Source organism: Chrysochloris asiatica, unplaced genomic scaffold (genome assembly GCF_000296735.1).
Source record: "Chrysochloris asiatica unplaced genomic scaffold, ChrAsi1.0 scaffold00006, whole genome shotgun sequence".
Lineage (NCBI taxonomy): Eukaryota > Metazoa > Chordata > Mammalia > Afrosoricida > Chrysochloridae > Chrysochloris > Chrysochloris asiatica.
In genome coordinates, this window is record NW_006408524.1 from 24,278,187 (window position 1) to 24,304,587 (window position 26,401).

The 26,401-nt window shown below is 37.6% G+C and overlaps 1 protein-coding gene across 2 annotated transcripts in view; it reads right to left on the bottom strand.

Moving 5' to 3' along the window:
- The window catches only part of TAX1BP1 (Tax1 (human T-cell leukemia virus type I) binding protein 1), a 75,949-nt gene that overhangs the window by 21,234 nt on the left and 28,314 nt on the right, over positions 1–26,401 (bottom strand). For both annotated transcript variants that reach the window (XM_006832183.1, XM_006832182.1), the window contains exons 7-12: positions 25,478–25,660; positions 23,633–23,857; positions 22,610–22,756; positions 21,385–21,508; positions 20,246–20,349; positions 12,488–12,613 (exon numbers count right to left, since the gene is read on the bottom strand). In XM_006832183.1, the coding sequence (XP_006832246.1) occupies positions 12,488–12,613; positions 20,246–20,349; positions 21,385–21,508; positions 22,610–22,756; positions 23,633–23,857; positions 25,478–25,660 (909 nt within the window). The remainder of the gene's footprint in view (positions 1–12,487; positions 12,614–20,245; positions 20,350–21,384; positions 21,509–22,609; positions 22,757–23,632; positions 23,858–25,477; positions 25,661–26,401) is intronic.

A 26,401-nucleotide genomic window follows, 5' to 3' on the forward strand; every position in this document is an offset into this window, starting at 1 on the left:
CAGGGTTTCTGAGGAGTGGCTGGTGGATTTGAAAACACTGACCTTGTAGTTAGCAGTCTCTACAGTGCCATACCAGGACTCCATTGTGTTTAACAACTTTTCATTTTCAATCTCATCAAACAATTATTCAAAGGCATCTGATGAAATACTGCTAGTAAATTTCCATGTTCTCTAACATCAGTTTGTTCTTATATGCACTTTTACTGTTTTCAACAATAAAATCAAGTAACAACGGAAACATTTCCACTGTTTCCTGGTCCATAGATTTCTTTTGAAAATAGCTGTGGTCTCACTTAAAGTAGATGCTGCAGGAAAGAAAAGATCAAATGAACTTACTTTCCTAAAAATTAACCTACCTGGTAGTATTTTTTTCTTTTGCTGTTGTTGTTAAGCGCCACTGAGCTGGTTCTAACTCATAGCAATCCTGTATAAGGTGTCCAAGGAGAGGCTGGTGAGTTTGAAGCACTGACCTTGTGGTTCAAACCAACCTCGTGGTCCAGATCATTAGAAAACATACATGCTATCTTTTAAGATTGACAATTCCTTATATGCTCTGCCTTGAGATAACCTCTACTGAATGGTCAGGAGAGTCTGCTATATTTTAAAGGACTTTGTGCATTGTTGGATTTAAGCTCCTTATTTCAGTAACTTGCTTATAAATGATAAGAGTAAATGAATTTTCACATCAACTACAAATCTATATAATCATACCCAAGGATTTTTTGTTCATTCTGCATTCAAAACACTTTTCCATTAGTGTTCACTTTTTCCATGAAGTTTTCCATGAAGCAGTGAAGTCCATTACAAACATTTCTTACAGCACTCCCTGACAAATCAGTGCATTTTATTCTGTCACTATGCTAAGCAACTTTTTTAAATGGCCTCCAATAATCCCCACCTTTGGTATACAGATTCTTGTGTAACCTCCTCTTTTGAAATGTGGACTAGACTTCTCACACACAAAAGTGGTAAGATGTCACTTCTGGAATTAAGCTACAAAAGACTGAACTTCCTTGCTTTCCTCACATACACTCTTCTCTGGTTCTTTTTCAATTTGTCTGTTCAATGAAGCACGCAGCCATATTACGGGCAATTCTATGGGCTAACTTTTCATTCTTTTGGTGAAATATTTTGATGCACCGCGAAGTGTCTAATTGTTAGGAAGTCATCTATTCTGGCTTTTACTGTTTGTGCATTTATAGTAATGTTTGATAGTGTATTTATGCCATGTATTATTTGTCTCTCTTTTTTCAATGATGATCTTTACAGTCCTAGGTTTTATATTTAGGTCTTTAATCCACATTGAGTTTGTCTTTGTATATAGCCTGAGGGCCACTCTTATGCAAATCAATTTCCTGTTTTGCCATCACCATTTGTTGAAAAGACTCTCTCTTCCGGATTTAATGTGCTTTGGCCACTTATCAAAGATCAGCTGACTGTATGTGGATGGATTTACTTCTGGGTTCTCAATTCTGTTTTGTTAATCTATGTATCTTTCATTATAACAGTATCAAGTGTTTTGACCACTGTGGCTGTGTAGTAAATTTTGAGATGAGGGAGTGAAAGACCTACAACTTTGTTCTCTTTCTTAAGCAATGCTTAAGATTAGCTTACCTAAGATTTCTTTCCTTTCCATATGTTGTTGTTGTCAGGTGCCATCGAGTCGGAACCAACTCATAGCGACCCCATGCACAGCAGAACGAAACAATGCTTGATCCTGGGCCAACCTCACCACCGCTGCCACTCCCGAGTCCATCAATGATGCCACCTGGCCGATCCATCTCGTTGGGGGTCTTCCTCTTTTTCTCTGACCCTCCACCCTACCCAGCATGACATCCTTCTCCAACGATTGTTTCCTCCGGACTACATGTCCAAAGTAGGAGAGACGAAGCTTAGCCATCCTGGCCTCCAAGGAGCACTCTGGCTGCACTTCTTCCAAAACAGATCTATTGGTTCTTTTGGCAGTCCATGGCACCCTCAGTATTCTCCTCCAACACCACAACTCAAAGGCATCAATTCTTCTACGATCCTCCTTATTCACTGTCCAGCTTTCGCATCCATATGAGGCTATTGAAAACACAATGGCCTGGGTCAGGCGCACCCTAGTCCTCAAGCTGACACCTCTGCTCTTCAATACTTTAAAAAGTTCCTGTGCAGATTTGCCCAGTGCAATACGTCGTATGATCTCTTGACTGCTACTTCCGCAAGTGTTGATAGTTGATCCAAGAAGAATGAAGTCCTTGACAACTTCAATCTTTTCTCCATTGATAAGAATGTTGTTTATTGGTCCAGTGGTGAGGATTTTTGTTTTCTTGACATTGAGACGTAATCCATATCGAAGGCTGTGCTCTTTAATCTTCATCAGTAAATGTTTCAAGTCCTCTTCACTTTCAGCGATCAAGGTTGTATCATCTGCATATCGCAGGTTGTTAATGAGTCTTCCTTCAATCCTGATGCCACATTTTTCTTCATAGAACCCAGCTTCTCGTATTATTTGCTCAGCATACAGGGACCAGTATTTCCATCTCTCTGAAGAATAATGTTGGAATCTGGACTCGGATTGCATTATATCTATAAATAGCTTTGGGCAGTATTGACATTTTCACAACATTAAGTCTTCTTATCTATGAGCATGGTATATTCTTTCATTTTTGTAAGTTTCTTTTGGTTTCCTATGGTAGTTTCTCATATTTTTCTTTGTATACGTCTTTTTTCTCGTTAGATTTATTTCTAAGTAATTCAGCTTTGGGGCAGCTATTATAAATGGTACTGTTTTCCTAATTATCTTTTCAGAGCTGTCTATGTTATTATAGACCAATCCATTTTTGTATACTAATTTTATACCCTGTTACTTTGCTGAATCTTTCAATGAGTTCCAATCATTTTCGTGCTGAGTCTTTGGAATTTTCTATGTATAGGATCTTATCATCTGCAGAGTTTTACTTCTTCTTTGACAATTTGGATGCTTTTAATTTCCCTTTCTTAAAGCAAGCTTTCTTATTAACAATAGTGAATGTTTTAACTTTGCAATATACCCAACTAAAACTCATACCAGAAATTTAAAAATCATTTTCTTTTTCTTCCTTTGTGCTTCTGCTATTTTTAATTCTGTCTGCAGAAACTGTTTTAACTCACTTGCTATTTTCTGAGTGTTAGTAAACCTACCCCACACCCGAACCCACTGTCATCAAGTAGATTCTGACTCACAGTGACCCTCTACAGGGTTTTCTGAGACTGTAAATCTTTAAGGCAGAAGACCACCTCATTTTTCTGCCATCGAGTGGATAGTGGGTTTGAACCGCTGACCTTGTGGTTATAAGCCTAATGTCTAACCCACAGCACCAGCAACTCATTAATTCTGACTCATGGAAACCCCATGTTACAGAGTGTAACTGCTTGATACGGTTATCTTATCTTGGCTGGGATCCTTACAGAACATCACCAGGGCTTTTTTTCAAGACAACAGAATGTCAAAATCTACTTAACTAAAATTTTGTTGTGGGATGATCATTCTTTCTTCAGGAAATTTGCAGGCCAACCAATATCACATTATTAACTTGAAATAGGCCTTGAAACTGGCCATTGTGTACTACTACATGAATCAGCAAATGCTATGAATTACGGTTTCTTTCCCTCCTGCCCACCAAGAAAGGCAGCTGTTAAACATTCATCAGTAGGCATGAGATAACTGAATATGTAAATTTCACACACTAAAACACAAACCCACAGCCATAATAAAGTCCACTCCAATCATAGCAACTCTACAAGACACAGGAGAATTGCACCATAGGATTTCTAAAGCTGTAACTGTCTACAGAGGAGACTACCTCAGGTGGTGTGTTGAAACCACCAATGTTTCAGTTAGCACTCAGTCCATTGTGCCCTCAGGTTTCCTACATTTTGCACCCAGCATGTGCAGCATTGTGCACATAACTATACGCATACATATTCCTCCACAAAACTACCTGTAAACAAATGTTTGACTCTAACTAGGAGACATGCTTTTTTTTGGGGGGTGGGGGTGGGGGGTGGGGGATGTTACTCACTCCAGGGTAACTTTTTTTTTTTTTTTAATTAAATGTTTTAGTGTGAAATATGTGATGGTTTACATGGGAAAAAATTAGCTTTACATTCATCCTACCATATATCGTTTCATTGCCATGGTTACAATCCCCTCCATGCATCATCAATCAACCAAAGGTACCCTGCAAAGAGACTTGCTTTTTGCCTTTCATAGCGATTCTCCAACTACTTTTTGTATATTCACCTCTTGAGTAAATACAGAGGTTAATAAGTTCTAACTATCAAAGGAGGAAGTGACGGCATGGAAAGGGAGAAAATTAGAGTTTACGCTAGAATGTTAGGCTGAAATTGGAGGTGAAGTATTTACTACTGGAATATAGGCAGTTCTTGGTTTACAAATCACATCTGCCTCTATGTGTGTGTAAACATTTGTTAGCGTTTCCAAACTGGTTCTGCCTGGTTTAATTATGGCCAAGGAAGCATCACATGCACAGACCCAAATCTGTAAAGTTACTCTGAACGAAAAAGAAAAATGACAGATCAAAGCATGGGTAGAAACTAAATCTCCCTGTTAAAATGGGTATTGGCATTACATAGCAACCAAATCTCTTTGCCCATGTATTTTGAGCATAGTCCCAAGCAGTGCTGCCCTGATCAAACATGGTTGTGCCACCCTCAAAACTGGCAGCCAACTGCAAGGCTTCAAATGTGTACAGTTCTCCTACAGTCCTGCCAATAATTCAGACTCACTAACCTTCTTCCGAATTGCATTTCAGCGCATGTTCCTATGAATTTTCTTGTTCCTAGTACTGGGCTCTTGCCGGTCTTTTAGCCTTGGCGCCCACCAGCAGTTGACTCCTGGTGGGCATGGGTCCCACTTCAGCAAGTGCTCGCTCCCATGCCTGGAAACCTGTGATGGTGGCTTGCCACAGGGCATGGAGATAGATAGAGGGGTTGGTGATATTTTCCGAAATTTTCAACGTAGACTGCCTAGCTGGTTTCCCTGCCACGATTCTTGGCATTTTCCCTATCTTTTTTGCTGAGCATCACTTCTTGGACAGCCTCATGCCAGGCTCCAGAAACTCCCAACCAGTCTGCCCTGCAGACACCAGCCTCGGTGTCGATTTCAGAACACCTATAGTCCTGGTGTGGTGCTGTGGGTTAATGTGCCAGACTGTAAAGCCGTTTGAACTATAAGGTTGGCAGTTCAAGCTCACCAGCTGCACCTTGGAAACCCAATGCAGGGTCGCTATGGGATCGGCACCAACTCGATGGCACTTCACAACAACAACCACATAGTGAAGTGGAAGGAGCTCTGGTAGAGTAGTGGTACTGCTAATCTCATGGTCAGCAGTTCAAAGCTACCAGCTGTTCCGCGGGAAAAAGATGAGGCTTTCTGCTCCCGTAAAGATTTACAGCCTCAGAGACCCTATACAGGGTCACTATGAGTCGGAACCGACTCCATGGCACATAACAACAACAACAACAACAGTACTGTGCTGAATCTACCAATTTGTAAAAATTTCAGGTATACTCCTATTTCACTTTGTCAGCCATGACTAGGCAAGTTTAAAAGACAAGTACAGGAATTGTCATTAAGATGGACACTTCAACTGGGTCTGCTATACACAGAGATGTGCAAGATACACATACATTTTATATGTACATATACATATAATTGGCTTAGAGGGCTTAAATGCTCAGGTTTTTGACATCTACATGCCACTCTCCACTAAAAGAAGTAGAACTCCTAGGAGACAAATCTGATTTAAGGCTGGAGAAGGAAAAGTACAAAATGAACTTGGAGTGACTTTTTGCACCACAGTGCTAGGTGCTCAATTAATGGGAGCATACTAGAAGAATACCAGGGCTGTTTAGAAGGGGCTTTCTTTAGTAAAATCCGAGGCAAATCTCAGCATCAAGAAGACAACAGTAATAGATTATAATTCATTAAAAAGCACAATGTACACCGATGAGTGTACACTGGAATAAACAAAAGGGAATGTGCTTTCATACAGAAAAAATCCAACTACTCAATATAGAAAGAACAACGCAGTTAAATCATCATCAATGAATGCGAAAACTATTGGATAAAAGTCTAATCAGAAACAAAGTAACTCACTATATCTTAGTTTTTAAACACTGTTATGGATTTAATTGTGTATGTATAAAAAAAATGTGTCACCCTGACTGGGTCACAATCTCAGTGGTTTGGCAGTTATGTAATGACATAATCCAACAGTTATATAATGAAACAACCATCATCCCCTATGGTGTGATTTGCCATCATATGTAATGTTATGCAATACCTTTATTTAGACTGCAGCCCGGAACCCATGTAGAGGGAGTATCCTTGGAGTGTGGTCTGCATTACCTTTTATCTTACAAGAGATAATGTGAACACAGAGAGAAGTCAATAGCAAAGAAAGATCTCAGCATCACCAAGATGAGCAAAAGTGCATCCTTGGGACCCTAATTACCCTTGAAGAATGAAAAGGTACATTGCCCTGATAGACAAAGTAATTCTTCCGTGTAACTTTGCTAATCTTTTCCTTGCATGCACTTTTCAATTTTCTTAAAGCTTCTTCCTAATAACAGCCTATGTTCTTCAAGAAAATATCTCAAAATTATCTCTTTCAGGTTCCAAAATAAATGAGACACCGTAACCTTTTCAGCTTAACCTGCCTTGAATTTAACAGGCCCAGCATATCCCCTCAGAAGCCGCTGTTTTGACTTTTTTTTTTAAAAAGACATCCTAATGAGACTAACACAAGTATATTACTGAGAGAACTTGTCTGCACCCATCCACTATTTATAGAGACCAGGTTTATTTGAAATAACCTATACAGTATGAACTGGAACTCTATTAGCAATACTTTTTAGATACCTTCATATTTCATGAGGACACCCAAACATAAGTCAGTGAATCAATAAACAAGCATGGTTATGGCAAAATCATAAGAAGTGAATGTCCTGATAGATAACATTTTGATTACTAGATATTCAAGCCAGATTACGAAGTAGACATGAAATGAGGGCTTATCACTGCTGATATCAGACGGATCTTGGCTGAAAGCAAGAACACCAAAAAGATGTTTACTTGAGTTTAACTGACTATTCAAAGGCCTTTGATTGTGTGGATCATGACAAGCTATGGCCAACACTGCAAAGAATGGGTATTTCAAAACACTTAATTGTGCTCATACCTGTAACTACTGCCTCTTGGTCTACATGGTCTACATAGACCAAGAGGCAGTAGTTACAACAGATCAAGAGGATACGGAGCTGTTTAAAATCAGGAAAGGTGTGCACGCTGAGGTTACATTCTTTTACCAAACTTATTTAACCTGTATACTGAGCAAATAGGCTGGCTTATTATGAAGAAGGCGGCATCAGGACTGGAGGAAGACTCATTAACAGCCTGCAATATGCAGATGAGATAATCTTGTTTGCTAGAATCAAAGAGGACTTAAGACACTGATGAAAATCAAAGACTACAGCCTTCAGCAAGGATTATACCTCAATGTAGAGAAAACAAAAAATCCTCACAACTAGACCAATAAATCGCATCATGATAAGTGGAGAAAAGACTGAAGCTGTCAAGGACTTCATTTTGCTTGGATCCATGGTTAACACTCATAGAAGCAGCAATCAAGAAATCAAGATTTGCACTGGACAAGCATGCTGCACAGAACTCCTTAAAGTCTTCAAGAGTGAAGATGTCAGTTTGAGGACTAAGATGTGCTTGACCCAAGCCATGGCATTTTCACTAACCTCATACGCATGTAAAAACAATTGAGGACTACTGTAGAACTGATGCAGTTATTAAGTTATGGTGTTGGAGAAGAATATTGAAAGTATCATGGACTGCCAAAAGTACAAAATCTGTGTGGGAAGAAGTGACAGTCAGAATGTTCCATAGAAACCAGGATGGCGAGACTAATCTCTCATACTTCAGAGATATGTTAACAGGAGGGACCGATCCCTGAAGAAGGACATTAGGCTTGGTTCAGTAGAGGATAAGTGAAAAAGCAAGATCCCCAATGTGATGGACTGGCACATTTAGCAGCAGCAATGGGCTCAAACGTAACAATTATGAGGGTGGCACATGACTGGGCAGTGTTTTGTGCTGTTTTATGTAGGGTCACTGTGAGTTCAAACTGACTCAACAGCAGTGCCGAACAACAATAACAAACCTCTAGCCAGTGAACTAGTTGTCCATGCCTCCCACTCCTGGTAACCTTCAAAGAATGCTTCTTTTAACATGAAAACCTTTTGACTTTTTACAACAGTGGCCTCAAACAATATTTGTTTTGTTTTGTTTTTATAATTGACTAATGTCACTCTGCACAATGTCCTCCATGTTCACACATCTTAAGAGCCATTTCAAAGATTCACTGTTATTCTTCAACATTGCACTGTATGTATGTATGTACCAGTGTTTGTTTATCCATTCTTCCATTGGTGGGCATTTAGGCTGACTCTGTCTTTTTACTTTTGGAATACTCCTGCAGTGAACGTGGTGAACATGCTGTGAACATGAACATACTCCTATTTCTTGTTGGCCCAGTTGTGAGTTTTCTTCACATTGAAGTGTAATTTACAGTCTTTGATCTTCATTATAAAGTGCTTTAAGTTCTCTTTGCTATGCTGCATCACCTGCATATCACACGTTGTTAGTCTTCTCCCAGTACTGACGTCACATTCTTCACACAGTCCAACTTCTTGGAGTATTTGCTCAGCATACCAGTGTGGCACTGCAGGACACGCACTGGACTGCTGGCCACAAAATTGATGGTTCCAACCCACCAGCTGCTCTTTGGAAACTCTATACAGAGTCACTAAGAGTCGACAACACTTAACAACTACAAAATCTATCAATACCCAAATGTGAACACCCAAATTTTATTCTGTTAGTAAACGGTATTCCATGAACAAAACAGTTAATTCAATTCAAAATTCAATCACACAAGGGATTTATATTACGACAACCATTATACTTCTTTAGACGTAAGTGCTTTGGACATACTTCCCATTTCATCACACAAAATATCAAAAAGACATGCATCCCAGGATCAAACCCCAATGAAACTAATACGTTTTACTGCCTCATCATCTAACAGGCTTTTTTATTTAAGACAAAACAAAACAAAAACTGCATGGTGGTAATGAATCCAGTAACAATCAATTCAATTAGGTGCTGATATTAAGATGACAGTAATTTTCCCACCACTGATCTAACACCAACAATAAAAAGATAGCATAGTGGGAAGAAAAAAAAAAAGTTTTTATTTTACTTCAAAAACAAAACAAAACTTGCCATGCACTGTAAAACATGTCCCTTCACAAACGTGTATTATCATTCACAGTGTCTTATTTATACTCTATTTTTAAAAGAATATTCATTGCGCAATACCTTCTTCCTGGAAAGGTTTTCCAAATGTGAAGTTAGACCTTTTATTTCTTTGTCTTTCTGTGCCAACTGAAGCTGAAAAAAGAAACAAGTTGTCATTATCGACTCCTTCCTTTTCTTTTGAGACCCATTTATACCAGAGTCTGTGGCTCAGTAGGATCAGCAATGAACTATGGACCACAAGGTTGAGAGTTCAAACCCACTAGCAGCTCCTTGGAAATCCTACACAGGGTTGATGAGGTGGAACTGACTCCAAGACACTTAACAACAACAATCCAAACAATTCTTATTACAAAATTCATGTGTTTTCCTCAGTTATTATTTTGATTTCTGTGTACTATCTGACATTATTGACCACTTCCCTTGCTGTTAAAAAGTCTCTTTTCATGGTTTATATAAATTGTACCAATAATGTAGTCTCCCAGACCTGTTTTTTGTGATCTCCTCTTTTTGGTCCCACCAAACACAAACCTGGACATTCTTCAAAGTTTATTCTTTGGCTTCCTTTCTAACTTCTCTGCAAACTTACTTTCTTCCATGCCTTCAACTATCACCTCCCTGGGTATAAATTACGAACATTAACTCCTGCACGCACCCTCTCTCTCTTTCAAATACCAAGTTTGCCACTTATACCCTTCCTGCAATATAAAGGCAAAATGTCCCAAACCTATTTTCCTTTGTTTTTCAATTGGTATCATAACTCTGAGAGCCCAACAAGTTTGAACTTCAGAAACCATGTTAGAAAACTGTTTCTTCTCTTCCTCCAACCTCCAATATTCTGTCTCTAAGTCATTCATTTATTTAGCAACTATCCACTGATAACCTTCAAGCATTATAGATACAATAAAACATTCTATAATGGTTCTTCCCTAGAGATGTCTTTCAAAGGTTTTCTTTCTAGACTCATGTTCTAGTCAATGGTTGTTGTTGTTAAGTGCCCCTGAGTCGGTTGTGACCCATAGTGACCCAGGATAAGGTTTCTGAGGAGCAGCTGGTGAACTTGAACTTACAATTCAGCACATTAACTTGTTTACTGTATCATTTTTTTCTCATCAATATGCAAAAAAAAAAAAATTCACATCAATTCAGTATTCATACCTGAGAAGTTGGCATTCATTTGAAACACTATCCACTGGATCCCCCAAATAATAATAATATGAAATAAATGTTTCAAAACATTTTTTTCTGAAAGTATGAAGACAAAAAGGACCAACGAGTATAATTACCTTAGCCATCCCTTCTACTGTCCCATGGAAGAAACCTAAAATTAACTACTGGTATTATTAAAATTATATTTTATAAAAGGTGAGGATGAAAAAATGAAATGCAGATAGGTCTCTTGTGATACAATAGTGAATAATTGTTATAAGGACTGATTGTGAGGGTAGGAAATGTAAAGGTAGACGTTTTGTAGCAAGGAGGGGAGTGATTCACTTTTCAGTTTAGGAGCGGAGGTCCCTGGGACCATCAAGGGAGAAGAGCGGAGAGGGGAACCCTACCCAGAGAAGCAGTGACGCCTGAAATGGAGGCAGAGACGATGATGTGGAGAGATGAGGCGGCTGGGAACTTTAGACACAGAGAGGGAGAGGGGCTGTGTGCTGACGACCAGGGGACAGGATTGTAGTGTATACCCTTTGGTTGGTTGATGATGCATGGAGGGGACTGTAACCATGGCAATGAAACGATATGCGACAGGATGAATGTAAAACTAATGTTCTCCCATGTAAACTATCACATAATTCACAATAAAACATTAAAAAAAAAAAGGTGAGGGGGAAAGGACTCCTGTGGTTCAATAGGGAATGATTGCTATCAGGTCTGACAGTGAGTGTTGGAAAGGTAAATGTAAATGTTTGGTAACAAAACGAGGGGAGTGGCTGACTTTGCAGTCCAGGAGCAGAGATTCCTGGAACCATCAAGGGAGAAAAGCGAATTGCAAGACCTTGTCCAAAGTGCCAGACCCTGTCTGGGGAGGCAGTGACACTAGGGATGGAGGCAGAGGAGAAGACACGGACAGAAGGAGCGGCTAGGGACTCTGGACTCTGAGGGAGAGGGGCTGTGTGCTGGCAGCCAGAGGGCAGGTTGTGTGTGGGGTACCGTTTGGGTGTTTGATGGTGCATGCAAGGGATTGTGATCATTGCAATGAAACAAAATACGACAGGATGAATGTAGATAATGTTTGCCCATGTAAACTAACACATAATTCACAATGAAAACGTTAAAAAAATAAATTATATTTTTAAAAAACTAAAGTACAGGTAAACTTAGCTACAGTATATAAATAACATAGCTACTGAGTTGAACACCACTCATAACAAGTCTAGTATAACAAAGTTTTACTTAAAGCTTCCTGGACTCTAGATACCACAAAACAGACAGAAAGACAAATATATATATTCCTTAAAATACAAAACACTGTATTTTATTCCTTAGGGGAATATCATCTTTCTACATATTAATCAGCTACAGATGGCTTATTTTTTCCTTTTTTATAAATGATGTCACTTAGCATTTGGGCTTGTTTATTGTTTAATGTTATATTGGAAAGAATAGTTCTACCAATTAAGATGGTATCACTTTGTAGTATTTCATTTAGGCTTCTGCAAGTAACACACACATATGGGCAATAAATTTAAAAAGCTGTAATACAGTTTTTAAATTACTGATCCTGTGTTTAAATTATACTCCTAAAACAATGTCAGGACTCTAAAATAATTTTACATACACATGAACATGAGAACACTGAAATGTTAATTTTTCAACATATATTAATAAGCATTACTTATTAAATTTAATACATGCAATTTTAGGAGCCATCAAAATCCACAGAATTATAGCCACAATGGCAATGTACATGGATTCTATGTCTTCAGCTCATAGTTAATGACCCATATTCAATGTAACTAAAGCCAGACATTTTTATTTATAGATGAACATTTCTCTCAATTATCCATATTAAAGCTACACATTCGATTGATAAAAATTAAAGATTCAACACATACTGAAAGGACCAGGTACCTCAAGTTAACATACAATGAGTATTAAACTTACTTTATAATTGTCCTCTACTTCAGCTAGTTCTCGTTTTACATTTTCAGTGATTTTCACTTGTTCTTTCCATTTCAGCTCCATTTTTGCAAGTTCATCAGCATATTTATTGCATTTTGTTTTCTCATCCTAAATGAAAACAATATAATTACCAAAAAAAAATTAATTCCATATAGCAAACATCTCCACAAATATATGCTGAAGGCTTATTATAACAGCATAAAAATTGAATGATTTATGTTTTATCTCTGGAAGATTAGATACACCATTCTATATCCACAAAATAAAACATATATTTATTTAAAAGAATGAAGTAAATTGGTAAGGAAAATTTTCAAGATAAATTGAAAAATAAAAAAATAAAAAAAACACATAGTGTAAAGGAGCTCTGGTAGTGTAGTGGTTACGAAACGGGCTGTGAACCTTAAGGTCAGCGGTTCGAAACTACCAGCCACTCTGCGGGAGAAAGATGAGGCTTTCTACTCCCGTAAAGATTTACACCCTCGAAAACCCTGTACAGGGTCGCTATGGGTCGGAACTGACTCGACAGCACTTAACAACAATCTTACTTTTGTGTTAAAAGTTGTTTCCGACAACTATATAAAGTGCCTAGAGTTGTGTATAAGAACTCTGGTGGCACAGTGGATTAATCATTGGGCTACTAATTGAAAGGTGGACAGTGTAAAACCATTAGCTACTCTGCTGAAGAACAAGTGAGACAGTTTGCGTCTCTGACAACGTATAGCCTCAGAAGTCCTGTGAAGCAGTTCTACTTTGTCATTTAGGATCACTGTGGCCAGTAGTAGGTAGTGTTGTGTGAAGTTTTAATTTCTAGTGATTAGGATTACAGGGCATTTTTTATTATTTTACTCTACTTCTATAAATGCTATAACATTATGTAAAAAACACATTACTTATGCAAAGGGAGGAAATAAAATTATGTATTTATAATGTGCTGCCAGTCCCAAGCACTGAATAAGAAACAACTCTGAGATGTCCTGACCAAGACAATCTCTAGTTTGATTTCTTACACATTACTCTTCTCTATAACCCGAAACTGTCAGATATAGTGCCGGAAAATGAGCCCCTCAGCTTAGAAGGCACTCAAAATGCGACTGGGCAAGAGCTGACTCCTCAAAGTAGAGTTGACTGTGACAACATGAACGGAGTAAAGCCCATGGGAAAAAAAGCTGGGGGACCTTCATTTGCTGATGGGGCACAACTCAAAATGAAGAGAAACAGCTGTAAACATCTACTGAAAATCGGACCATGGGATGTATGAAGTATAAATCTAGGAAAATTGGGAAGTTGTCAAAAATGGAATGCATAAACATCAATATCTTAGGCATTAGTGAGCTGAAATAGACTGGTATTGGCCATTCTGAATGTGACAACCACATGGTTTACTATGCCAGGAATGACAAACTGAAGAACGGTGTTGCATTCACTGTCAAAAAGAACATATCCAGATCAGTCATGAGGTACAATGCTGTTTGTGATACGATAATATCCATGCGACTACAAGGAAGCCCAGTTAATATCATTACTAATCAAATTTACGCACTAACCACTAAAGCCAGTGAGGATGAAATAGAAGAATTCTACCAACTTCTTCAATCTGAAATTGATCAAACATGCAATCAAGATGTACTGACCATTACTGATGATTGGAATGCAAAGGTTGGGAGCAAAGAGGAAGGATCAGTGATTGGAAAATAGGGCTTTGGTGATAGAAATGAGGCTGGAGAACGCATGATAGAATTCTTCAAAACTGATTTGTTCATTTCAAATAACGTCTTTAGACTGCGTAAGACACAACTCTACACATGGAACTCACCATATGGAATACATAGAAATCAAATTGACTACATTTGCGGAACAAGACAATGGAAAAGCTCCATATTATCAGTCAAAACAAGGCCAGGGGCAGACTGTGGAAGAGACCATCAATTGTTGCTGTTGTTGTTAAGTGCCGTCGAGTCGGTTCCAACCCACAGCGACCCTGTACAGGGTTTCCGAGGGTGTAAATCTTTACGGGAGTAGAAAGCCTCATCTTTCTCCTGCGAAGTGGCTGGTAGTTTCGAACCACTGACCTTAAGGTTCGCAGCCCGATTCGTAACCACCACGCTACCAGAGCTCAGATACAAATTCAAACTGAAGCTGAAGAAAACGAAAACAAGTCCACGAGAGCCGAAATATGACCTTGAATATATCCCACCTGAATTTAGAGATCATTTGAAGAACATATTCGGTACATTAAACACTAAAGACCAAAGACCAGAAAGAGTTGTGGGATGACATCAAGAACATCATACATGAAGAAAACAAAAAGTCATTGAGAAGACAAGAAAAAAGGAAAAGGTCAAAATGGATGTCAGAAGAGACACTGAAACTTCTCTCCCGTGGAGATGCTAAAGCAAATGGAAGAAATGAGGAAGTCCAAGAGCTGAACAGAAAATTTCAAAGATAAGCTCGAGAAGATAAAGGCAAATACTACAACCAAATGTGCAAAGATCTGGAATCAGAAAACCAAAATGGAAGAACACGCTCAACGTTTCTCAAGTTGGGGGAACTGAAGGAAACATTCAAGCCTTGACTTTTGTTACTGAAAGATTCACTGGGCAAATTATTGAATGATACAGAAAGCATCAAAAGAAGATGGAAGGAATACACAGAGTCACTACACTAAAAGGAAATGGTTAATGTTCAACCATTTCAAGAGGTAGCATATAATCAAGAGCGAATGATCCTGAAGGAGGAAATCCAAGGTGCGCTGAAGGAACTGGCAAAGAAAAAGGCACCAGGAATTGATGGAAAAAAATTGAAATCTTTCAAGAAAGTGAGGCGGCACCAGAGGCACTCACTCATCTCTGCCAAGAAATTTGGAAGACAACTATCTGGCCGACTAATTGGAAGAGATCCATATTTGTGCCCATTCGAAAGAGAGGTGACCCAACAGAATGCAGGAATCATCGGACAATCTCTTTATATCCCATGTAAGTAAAGTTTTGCTAAAGGTAATACAGAAACGGATACAATCATACATTGACAGAGAACTTTCAGAGGTTCAAGCCAGATTCAGAAGAGGCTGTGGAACGAGGGAAATCATTGCTGATGTCTGATGGATCTTGGCTGAAAAGCAGAGAATATCAGAAAGATGTTTACCTGTGTTTTACTGACTACACAAAGGCTTTCAATTGTGTGGATCATGACAAGCTATGAACGACATTGCGAAGTATGAGTATTCCAGAACACCTAATTGTGCTGAGGAAGCTGTACCTGGACCAAGAGGTATAGTTCGAACAGAACATGAGAACACTGAATGGTTTAAAAATTAAGTAAGGTGTGCGACAAGGTTGTATTCTTTCACCATACTTATTCAACTTGTATGCTGAGTAAATCATCTGAGAAGCTGGGCTCTATGAAGAAAAACGTAGTATGAAGACTGAAGGAAGACTCGTTAACAACCTGCAATATGCAAATGATACAACTTTACTTGCTGAAAGTGAAGAGGACTTAAAACATTCACTGATGAAGATCGAAGAGCAAAGCCTTCGGTATGGATTACATCTCAACGTAAAGAAAACAAAAATCCTCGCCACTGTACCAGTAAACAACATTCTGATCAACGGACTAAAGATTGAAGTTGTCAAGGACTTCATTCTTCTCAGATCGACAATCAACACTCAAGGAAGCAGCAGTCAAGAAATCAAACGATGTATTCCATTAGGCAAATCTGCTGCACAAGACCTTTTTAGAATGTTGAAGAGCAAAGATGTCAACTTGAGGACTAAGGTGCGCCTGGACCCAAGCCATGGTATTTTCAATAACCTCATATGCATGTGAAAGTTGGACAGAAAATAAGACGACTGTAGTAGAATTGATGCTTTGAGTTATGGTGTTGGAGGAGAATATTAAAGTGCCATGGGCTGCCAAAAGAACCAATAGATCCGTTTTGGAAGAAGTGCAGCGAGAGTGCTTGCTCCTTGGAGGCCAAGATGACCAAACTTCATTTTTCATACTTCGTACATATTGTCAGGAAGGACCAGTTGCTGGAGAAGGATATCATGTTTGGTAAGGTGGAGGGTCTGGTAGCATAGAATCGGGCTACGAATCACAAGGTCAGCAGTTCGAAACTACCAGCTGCTGCTCTGCGGGAGGAAAGATGAGGCTTTCTGCTCCCGTAAAGATTTATAGCCTTGGAAACCCTATTCAGGGTTGCTATGGGTCGGAACCAACTCAACGGCACTTAACAACAACAAAGGTGGAGGGTCAGAGAAAAAGAGGAAAACCCACGACTCGATGGATTAGCCAAGTGGCAGCATCGATGGACCCAAGCATGGCAACAGTGGTGAGGTTGGCCCAGGATCGGGCAGTGTTTCCTTCTGCTGTGCTTAAGGTTGCTATGGGTCGGTACCGACTCGATGGCACCTAACAACAACAACATAACCCGAAAATCAAAGGGAATTACAAATTATGAAAATACGTGAGTAGGCTATTTTCCTTTGAAGTATTTTTGTTCAAGGTGAAAGTTTATCATTGATTTGAGCATTTCAAAGGAAAAAGAAAATTTTTTTCAAAAAATAATGCTACTATTATGTTGAGAATAACCATACTATACAGAGACAGAAAGAGAGAGGTAGTACTGGTGTGGCACTATGAATTAATGTGCTGGACTGAAAAGTCAGCTTGAGCCACAGGTTGGAGGTTCAAGCTCACAAGTCATTCCTAGGAAACCCTAGCTGAGTTGCTATGGTTTGGAACCGATTCAATGTCACTTAACACAGCAGACAGAGAGAGAGTGTAAGTCCTGGTGTGACACTGGACAGCAAGGTCATTTAAACCTTGAGGTCAGCAGTTCAAACTAACCAGCCACTTCTCGAAACCCTACATATGGTCACCATGAATCAGAACCAACTCAACACACTTAATAACAAATATGTATCTATATATATGTATGTTTACATCTATATGTACATACACATCTAGATAGCCTATATGCAATCTTCAAACCATACATAAGTATTTATCATGCTTTTATCAAAAAACTGTTAGCCAGAATAAAGAACTCTTAACTCATTAAGAGAAGAAATCACCCTGTTTTTAAAAGGACGAAATATCTGAACAGACATTTCACACAAAAAATTGCATGCATGGCCAGTATGTATACAAAAGTGTTATACATTAATATTAATTAGGGATATGCAATGGAGTCCTGGTGTGACACAGCAGGATAAGCAATGGAATGCTAACCACAAGCTCAGCTGTTCAAACCTACAAGCCGCTCCTTGGAAACCCTATAACAGGATTGCTATGAGTTATAACCGACTTGACAGAATTTAACAACACCACCACCGGGGACATGCAAATTAAAGCACAATGAGCAATCATGGGGCTGTGGGATAAAGCACTGGACTGCAAGATCAAATTGAACCACAAGGCTGTCAGTTCAAACTTACCAGCCACTCCTTAGAAACCCTATACATAGTTATTATCAGTCGGAAATTACTCAATGGCACCTAACAACAACACACATTCATTAGATTGGCTACAATGGATAACACTGATAATACATTGCTGAAAGTGGCACAACCACCATGCAAAAACAGTTTAATAGTTTCTTACAGAGTTAGACATTCACATACAATACTACCTGACTACATCATTCCTAGAAATCTACCCCAGAGAAACAAAAGATCATATCCACAGAAGACTTGTATATGATTTTTCATAGCAGCTTAATTTGTAACAGCCAAAAAATCAGTACTCAAATGTCCATCAACTAGTGAATGGATAAACAAATGATTATCTCCACACAATGAACTACTATTTCAGCAATAAGAAATGAACCACCAAGACAAACAGCAATGTGGATGAGTCTCAAAATAATTGCACTGAAAGAGGCCAAGAAAAAAAAAAGTGCATACCACATGGTTCTATTTATATAAAATTCTACAGAAAAGACATTTAAATAGTTAACTGTTGAAACGAACAGAGGGAGGAGTATGAATTTACAAATTGCCAGACAAAACTTTTAGGGGGCAATGAAATCATTATCTTGATACCACCATGGTGACAGTTTCATAACAGTATATGCCAAAAGTGATCTAATTATATACTTTAAATATGTGTACTTTACTGGATTTCAATTGTATCTCAATATCGTTTTAAAAAATAAAATGCTCCTTGATTTTTTTTATGAAGGAATATTGTATCTTCATTTTGGTCCCTTATAAATAACTACTCTAAAGTCAAGGTTAAAACTTTTCTAATCAATCTTTCTAAAGAAAAATCCTCTCAAGATATAAACATTTTCCATTTAAAGCATGACCTAAAAATTATATTAGTATCATTCAGAAAAAAATACATAAAGTATTTTAAATTAAGAATGTCTGGTAATATAGTGTTTCAGAGTCAGGCTGCTAACCTCAAGGTCAGCAATTAGAAACTACCAGCTATTCAGAAAGAGAAAGATGAAGTTTTCTGCTCCCTTAAAAGATATACAGCCTCGGAAACCCTATGCAAGGTCACTATGAGTAGAAACCAATTTCACAGTACAATGACCACAACCATAGTAACATTGGAATCCTGGTGTGGCACTGTGGGATAATGTGCTGGAATGCAAGCTTGGTCTGAACCGTAAAGTCGGCAGTTCAAACTTACCAGCAGCCCTCGGACACTCTACACAGGGTCACTATGAGTCTGAACCAAGTCAACAGCACTTAACAACAACATAGTAACACTGAACTGATGTTTGAACCTTGTTCTGTGTCTCTAAGAAACACCCCTCCAATTAGCCATGGTATACAGAAACACGCACACATAAAATTAAGGAACAAAATAAAACAACTGACATACACAAACATCTTTTCCTCTTTACCCCACATCAGGCATAAATGAGAAGTATGTTCTCTTTATCCTTTAAATAGTACAGGAATGATACCAGAAAGTTTTCAAAACTGCAAAGTTTGAATGATTCTGTTTAAAATGGTCAAAATATAACAACTGAAAAGGCTGACACTCATTTAGATTACAATCTCCACTTTACCAATCTGGTCACTTTAGCATGTGACAAAATGCTCTGCTATGATTACAGTAAATATAAAGTGAGTATTTCATTTTTATGAAATTAAAACATTTCCCATGTATTTTTATAGTAGTAACAAAATAGCTGCTGAGAGTTAATGCACTTGGACTGCAAAGCTGGTTTGAACCTCCAAGTCGGTGGTTCAAGCTCACCAGCTGCTCCTCAGAAACCATGTAACAGGGCCACTATGAGTCAGAACTGACTCGACAGCACTTAACAACAAAAAGATAGGCGTCCTGGTGTGGCACTGTGGGTTAATGTGCTGGACTGCAAAGTTGGTTTGACCCGCAAGATAAGCGGTTCCAGTTCACAGCCACTCCTTGGAAACTCTACACAGGGTTGGTATGGGTCAGAACCAACCCAACAGCACTTAACACCACATAAAACACACAATATAAAAGGCAGTAATTTCCAATCTCAATTAACCACTTTTCTGTATCAAATAAAGATTATTAAGTAAATAGAAAATGACAACTTCAGGGTCATATTGCTCAGAGGTCCTGTATAAAAAGGCACAAAAAATGCCCCAACCCCCATCATTACTTCAAGTGTGAAACTTAGTATAAGGGAATAAAAAAGAAATCCCAGAATACCTATCAATCAAAACAGTAATCATAAACTAAACCATCTACATTGAATAAATGCATCTTCTGTCAACAAAGTAACTAACATACCTGTAAGAGTTGTTGACATATTTTATACTTTTCTGTTTTGTCTGTAATTTCTTTGGTCATCTCACAGACTTGCTCCTTTGTTACAATATCAAAATCAGTCTCAGCTATAGCAAGGAGGAAAACAAGACTGTTAAAATGTAGGGAGTCCTGGTGTGGCGCTGTGGGCTAACATGTCATATTGCAAAGTGATTTGAACTGTAAAGGTTGGTGGTTCAAGCTCAACAGCTGTTCCCTGGAAACCCTATACAGGGTCACTATGGGTCAGAATCGACTCGATGGCACTTAACAACAACAACAAAGGCAGCACAACATGGTGAATGTAATTAAGCATCACTGAACTGCTCAGTTTTTAAATGTGTTCACATAAAGATAGTTAAAAAGGTAAACTTGTTACAAAGGCTTTTTAAAAAAAAGGAATTAGAAAAAATGAAAATGAAAACCTAGAGTTAAACCAAATTTTCATGTTTTTCATTTATTCAGTCTCTCTAATATTCTATGGAGTCCTGGTGTGGCGCTGAAAGATAAAACACTGTACTGCCAGGTCATTTGAACCACAAGGTTGGTGGTTCAAACTCACTAGCCATTCCTCGGAACACCTTATACAGGCACGTCACAACTACAATTCATTCTACACGTCAGTAAACTAAAAAAAAAAATCACTTCTCTTCCAATGGATACTATAAATGAGGGAGGTACACTATTGGTCCAGAGTAGGTAAGAAATTAGAGAAACGAGATTTACAGCCGTCCATCACCAAACTGCTCAATAAAAATGCCACAATTAAAATGCATCTAAATTCTATAAATTTAATGAAGTTTTATATAAAATTTCAACTCTTAGCTTTTTCCTATCTATTCCCAATCAGTACTTGAAGTCATCATCTAAATTTAACCCTTGTAAATATTCTCAAAAAGATGAAGGAGTTTCAAAAAGCTTGTGGGAAAATCCCATCTTTCAATTCTATTTTTCCACCATCTTCTTAAAGCTCACACTCACCTATGTGCATTCACCACATACATGACTCTATCTTGCTTCTACACCTTAATTTCCTATTACCTCAATTACTTCTCTTGTAAGGATTTTTGTAAACTCTCTGGAAAAAGGCAGAATACCCCACACAAAAGTCTGAGAAAGCGTACCTGCAGAAGGCGTTGGCCTTGCAACGACAGGAGAAATCGGAGTGGCTGGGTCTGTGTTTATTGAGGCATCATTCACTCTCTGCTGACTTCCAATTTTCTTTGTGAAGATACTATTATTACTGGTCTAATAAAAATGGTAACAATAAATTGTCAAATGAGTCAATGAATGACTTCTCTCCTTCAGTGTAGTCATAAAAAGATATCCGGAAGAACTTACAAATCTGTCAGTGTCCAAAATGCTAGCAAAAAACTAAAATGCGACATATCACTTCATTAACTAACCTAAATATTATGAATATTATAGGTAAGAAAAGTTACATTTGCTCTTCTATAGGAATTATCTCACTGAACTTTTTACAGATTTTCTACCACAATATTATAAAATGCTTAAAAGATCCAAATATTTTACATGTGGGTCATACTTAAAACATAGTGTTTTCTTACAAAAGGTTTCCTACTTTACCACTTCTTGTTTCTGTTATAGTCTCCTTTAAGATTTAAAAAAAAAAAAAGTATGGAAAAACATGATTTGCATCACAATATACAAATAAAACTGTGTACAGGACAATTTTTGTTTTCAAAGAAAATTGATATCACCTTACTTCATGTTTTAGATGTTTCTTCACCACTTCCAGGACTTCATTACATAGTAAACTTCTTATTTAGGTACCAGAATTTAAAGACCCACATTAAAATACAAACATGAAAACCAAAAGTATTTCCTTTGTCTTTATTACAAATATATCACCATCAAATGGAATACAGAACAATTAGTTAACATTCTGTAACCCTTCCTCATCTAGTGGATATACGATACGAACAGGATGGAAGAACTCACTGATAACGGAGCAACCATCTAAGGTCCCAGAGATAATGACCAGAATGACTAATCATGACCCTCACTGACTACAGGCTTCTTTGTCACAGGAGGGATGCAATAACAGTTTTCAAATGGCAAAGACATTTACACCAAGAACTTAAAAGAAAAACAGACTAGAAATGGAGGTTCAGGCTCCTGTCTTTTCTGCTGCTATCCTTGCTTTCTTTCTTGGTTTCCAGCAGAGTTACAGATTTGTTTTCTTTAATTATCGTAACACTAGAGCTAAGATTTTAAATCAAGCAGGAAAGTTATCCAAAAGGTTGATATTTACATTATATATCTGATTTGAAAATAAAAATGAAAAAGAAAATCTGTTTACTGCATATAAATTCAACTAACACTTACTGATTGGTCTGAAAGTTTGTTTATTTGTCTTTGGAGCCTCTGGCATTCCTTGAATTTTTCTTTATAATGATCTGCCGCCATCTGAAGGCGGAGTTTCAGATCTTCCACCTCTCTTCTCAGCTCGTGTTCCAGTGTATCAGTCTTTTCCTAAAAGTGAAATAAACACATCCTCTAAGAAAATGGTAAAACTCTGTTATGTAATGTAAGTGAATTCTAGCTTCATTTCCCCATTTTCTTTTCTGGCTTTTATTTTTATTTGTGTTAGGGTTTTAGCTGCAGAACTACAGTGTTGTTGTTGTAAGTGCCATTGAGTCAATTACAACTAACTCATAATGACCCTGTATAGGTAGAGTTTCTGAGAAGCAATTGGTGTACTTCAACCAATTGTGCAGTTCAAACCAACCTTGTGGTCGAGTTCTTATCCTACAGTGCCACTACAGCACTCCACAAACTACTGTTGTTGTTGTTGTTAAGTGCTGTCGAGTCGGTTCTGATACACAGCAACCCTGTATAAGGTTTCTGAGGATCGGCTGGTGAGCTTGAACTGCTGACTTGAGGTTCAAACTAATCTTGCAGTCTAGTGCATTACCCCACAGCACCACACCAGGACTCCAATAGAACTACATTAGTTCTCCTAATAAATCCATATGTATACTCTTAGAACTAAAGTTTGTTTAAAAAAGGAAAGAAAGAAACAAGAAAAACAATCTACTCTCTTAACAGAAAGTATTACTCTCTGAAATGAGTGTTTTATATGCAGCTAGTGAGAAAATCCACAAAAAAAAAGTATCAAAGTTTACTAATAGAGCAGTTTTTACTAACCATTAAGAATTTTAAAGCACATATTAATTTTTTAAAGCATATATTAATTTCAACTGATGACTGTGCAATGACTGAACACAATGAATGGAATGTGAAATTCTGTAACAAGGAATCTGGCCTTGGATGTCCCTTATTCTTTCTTAAGGTTATAGCATTTTTTTCATGTGACCAAGAAGGAAATTCAAAATTAACCTGCTTTACCTGATCTTTTTTTACAGCATTCAGTTTAAGTTCTGTCACTGCATCTGCTAACTGCTTTTTCACTTTCTCATTTTCCAAACGTGCGGTATGTAGATCTGCCATCGTCTTATCTCGGACACCTACAGCATCACTAAGCTCTTTAGCCAGAAAGGCAACTTCTTGCCCAGTAGCCTGAACCTGTTCCTCCGCTTTACGAAGTTGCTCCTTTAAATAAAATAGGTCTTCCTGAGAAAAAGCAGATAAATATATTTGTGATTAAACCATTTAAGTAAGAACAAAAACAATAGCTATTTTTAGTTCAAGAAAGCCAAAAATTTACATTGAGTATTGCTTTCCTTTTTATGATGAAGTACATATCTTTGTTTAGAGTCCCCACATAGCAATCCAATGTATATTATGACATCCACTTTATACAGACACAGGAAGTCATGTGGCATTATCCAATATAAAAGACCTGACAAACCTGAGCCTCAAATTTATCACCATTTTTTATGATTAACAGCAAAAATAGTTTCCAAAACCTCTGTGCCACCCAAGTACTTTAGTTCAAAGACGTTTCCTACTTTGTAACCCACAACACATCCCATATTATATGCTAACCTATCTTTCCATATCATTAAAAATATTGCGTATGCAAACAGCAAAAATGAGACACTGAGAAAATGAAAAGCAACTAGCAACTATTCAGCTACTAACTGAAAGGTTGTTTATTCAAACCCACCTAGTAGCTCTTTAAAAGAAAGACCTATCCAATCACTTCCATAAAAATTACACCCAAGAAAACCCTATGAGACAGAACTGACTTGCTAGAAACAGGTTTTAAATCCAGTTACAAGTAATGTATTACTTACTCGGTAGATTTATTGCTGAAACTATATGTGCGTATGACTGATAAGGTACACAAATAAAACATACTGATTATTTTGGAAATAAAGGCACACACATGGGAGAAGAAATATATAAATGCATAATGGAGGAAAGTGTAAGCAAGAACCCTAATGTACTGAATTTAAACTGGAGATAGCAATATCAAGACTTTTAATCCAAGTCCACTGTAAGTACAGAGACGCAATTACAACACCTATTCCCTGCCCCCAGTAAGATCCAATTCTTGGTTTCAAAATAAGTTTAGTTCTTGCCAAACATGTTTGGCCTGAATCTAATCATGATGAAACAATAGACAAATTCAGTTTGTGGAACAATTCAGTTTGTGGCATTCACTCAGATAACTAGCTAGATTCTTTCAAAATTATCAGTGTCATAAAAAAAAGATCCTCTCCCTCCCCACAAAAAAGGTGTCGAGACAATATACTAAAGCAGACTAAAAGCAAGCAACAATCAAATAAATGTGTTATCTTTGATTACCACTGGACTTAAAAGGTTATGTAAAGCCATATTCAAGGCAAAATGAATGTTGACTATATACAAGAATTAATAATAAGATGGGGCATCAAAAAGTTCATGGAAAAATGGAATTAAAAGATAATAAAATTTTTCTATTAACTTTTTGATGGCCTCATATATCAATATTTAATTTCCTAGGCTTGATACCCATATTGTGGTTATAGAGAAGAACACAGCTGTTCACAGGAGATGCATGACATAATTATTTAGAGTTAAATACACCGAAGTTAAAATGGCTCAAAAAAAGCAAAAAGTATATAAATGAGGTAATAAAGATGGCAAAATACTTTAGGATATATTCATTGTTCTGTCCTAATTTTTTTATTTTTCTATAATTTTTCAAAAGAAAAGGCTGGGGTAAATTTTTTAAATAATCATATTGTATACATTTAACAGGCTTACATTTTACGATCTTCAAATACACATTACAAAAGTACTTACCTTACTTGAAGTAAGCAAAACTGTCCTTTGAAGATTTTCCTTTTCAGCCAAACAAAACTGTAGTCTGCCAATCTCTTCTTTGAAATGAGTGATCATATTTTCTTTGTTCCCATCTAAATTCTTTAAAGTCTGGACCTCTGACACAAGCTTGGTATTTTCTATTTCTGTGTTCTTCCAATGTATCTGCAATAATGTTTGGAACATTAGGAATATTTTTCTAACTCCATAACCTAATAAAAAAAGTTTAAAATGCCACTGTTTCCAATTAAAAAGTTGGCACAGGATATGAACAGACACTTCACTAAGGACGAGATCAGGGCAGCCAACAAACATATGAAGAAGTGCTCACGATCACTAGCCATTAGAGAGATGCAAATCAAAACAACAATGAGATACCATCTCACACCAACAATAACAGCAAAGATGAAAAATGGAGGAGACAATAAATGCTGGCGGGGATGCGCAGAAACGGGGACACTCTTGCACTGCTGGTGGGAATGCAAAATGGTCCAACCTCTTTGGAAAACAGTATGGCGTTTCCTCAGAAGGATGAAAATAGAAACACCTTATGACCCAGCAATCCCTTTACTCGATATTTACCCAAAAGCAAAAGGTATATGCACACCAATGTTTATAGCAGCAGAAGACATATGCACACCAATGTTTATAGCAGCACTATTTACAATAGCAAAAAGGTGGAGACAGCCAAAGTGCCCATCAACTGAAGAATGGATAATAAACAAATTGTGGTACATATACACAATGGAATATTATGCTACATTGAAGAATAACAAGGAAGCAGTAAACCACCACATAACATGGATGAACCTTGAGGAAATCATGCTGAGTGAAATTAGTCAGTTGCAAAAAGAGAAATACTGCATAAGACCACTACTGTAAAGGACTAAGAAAAAGAAATTATAC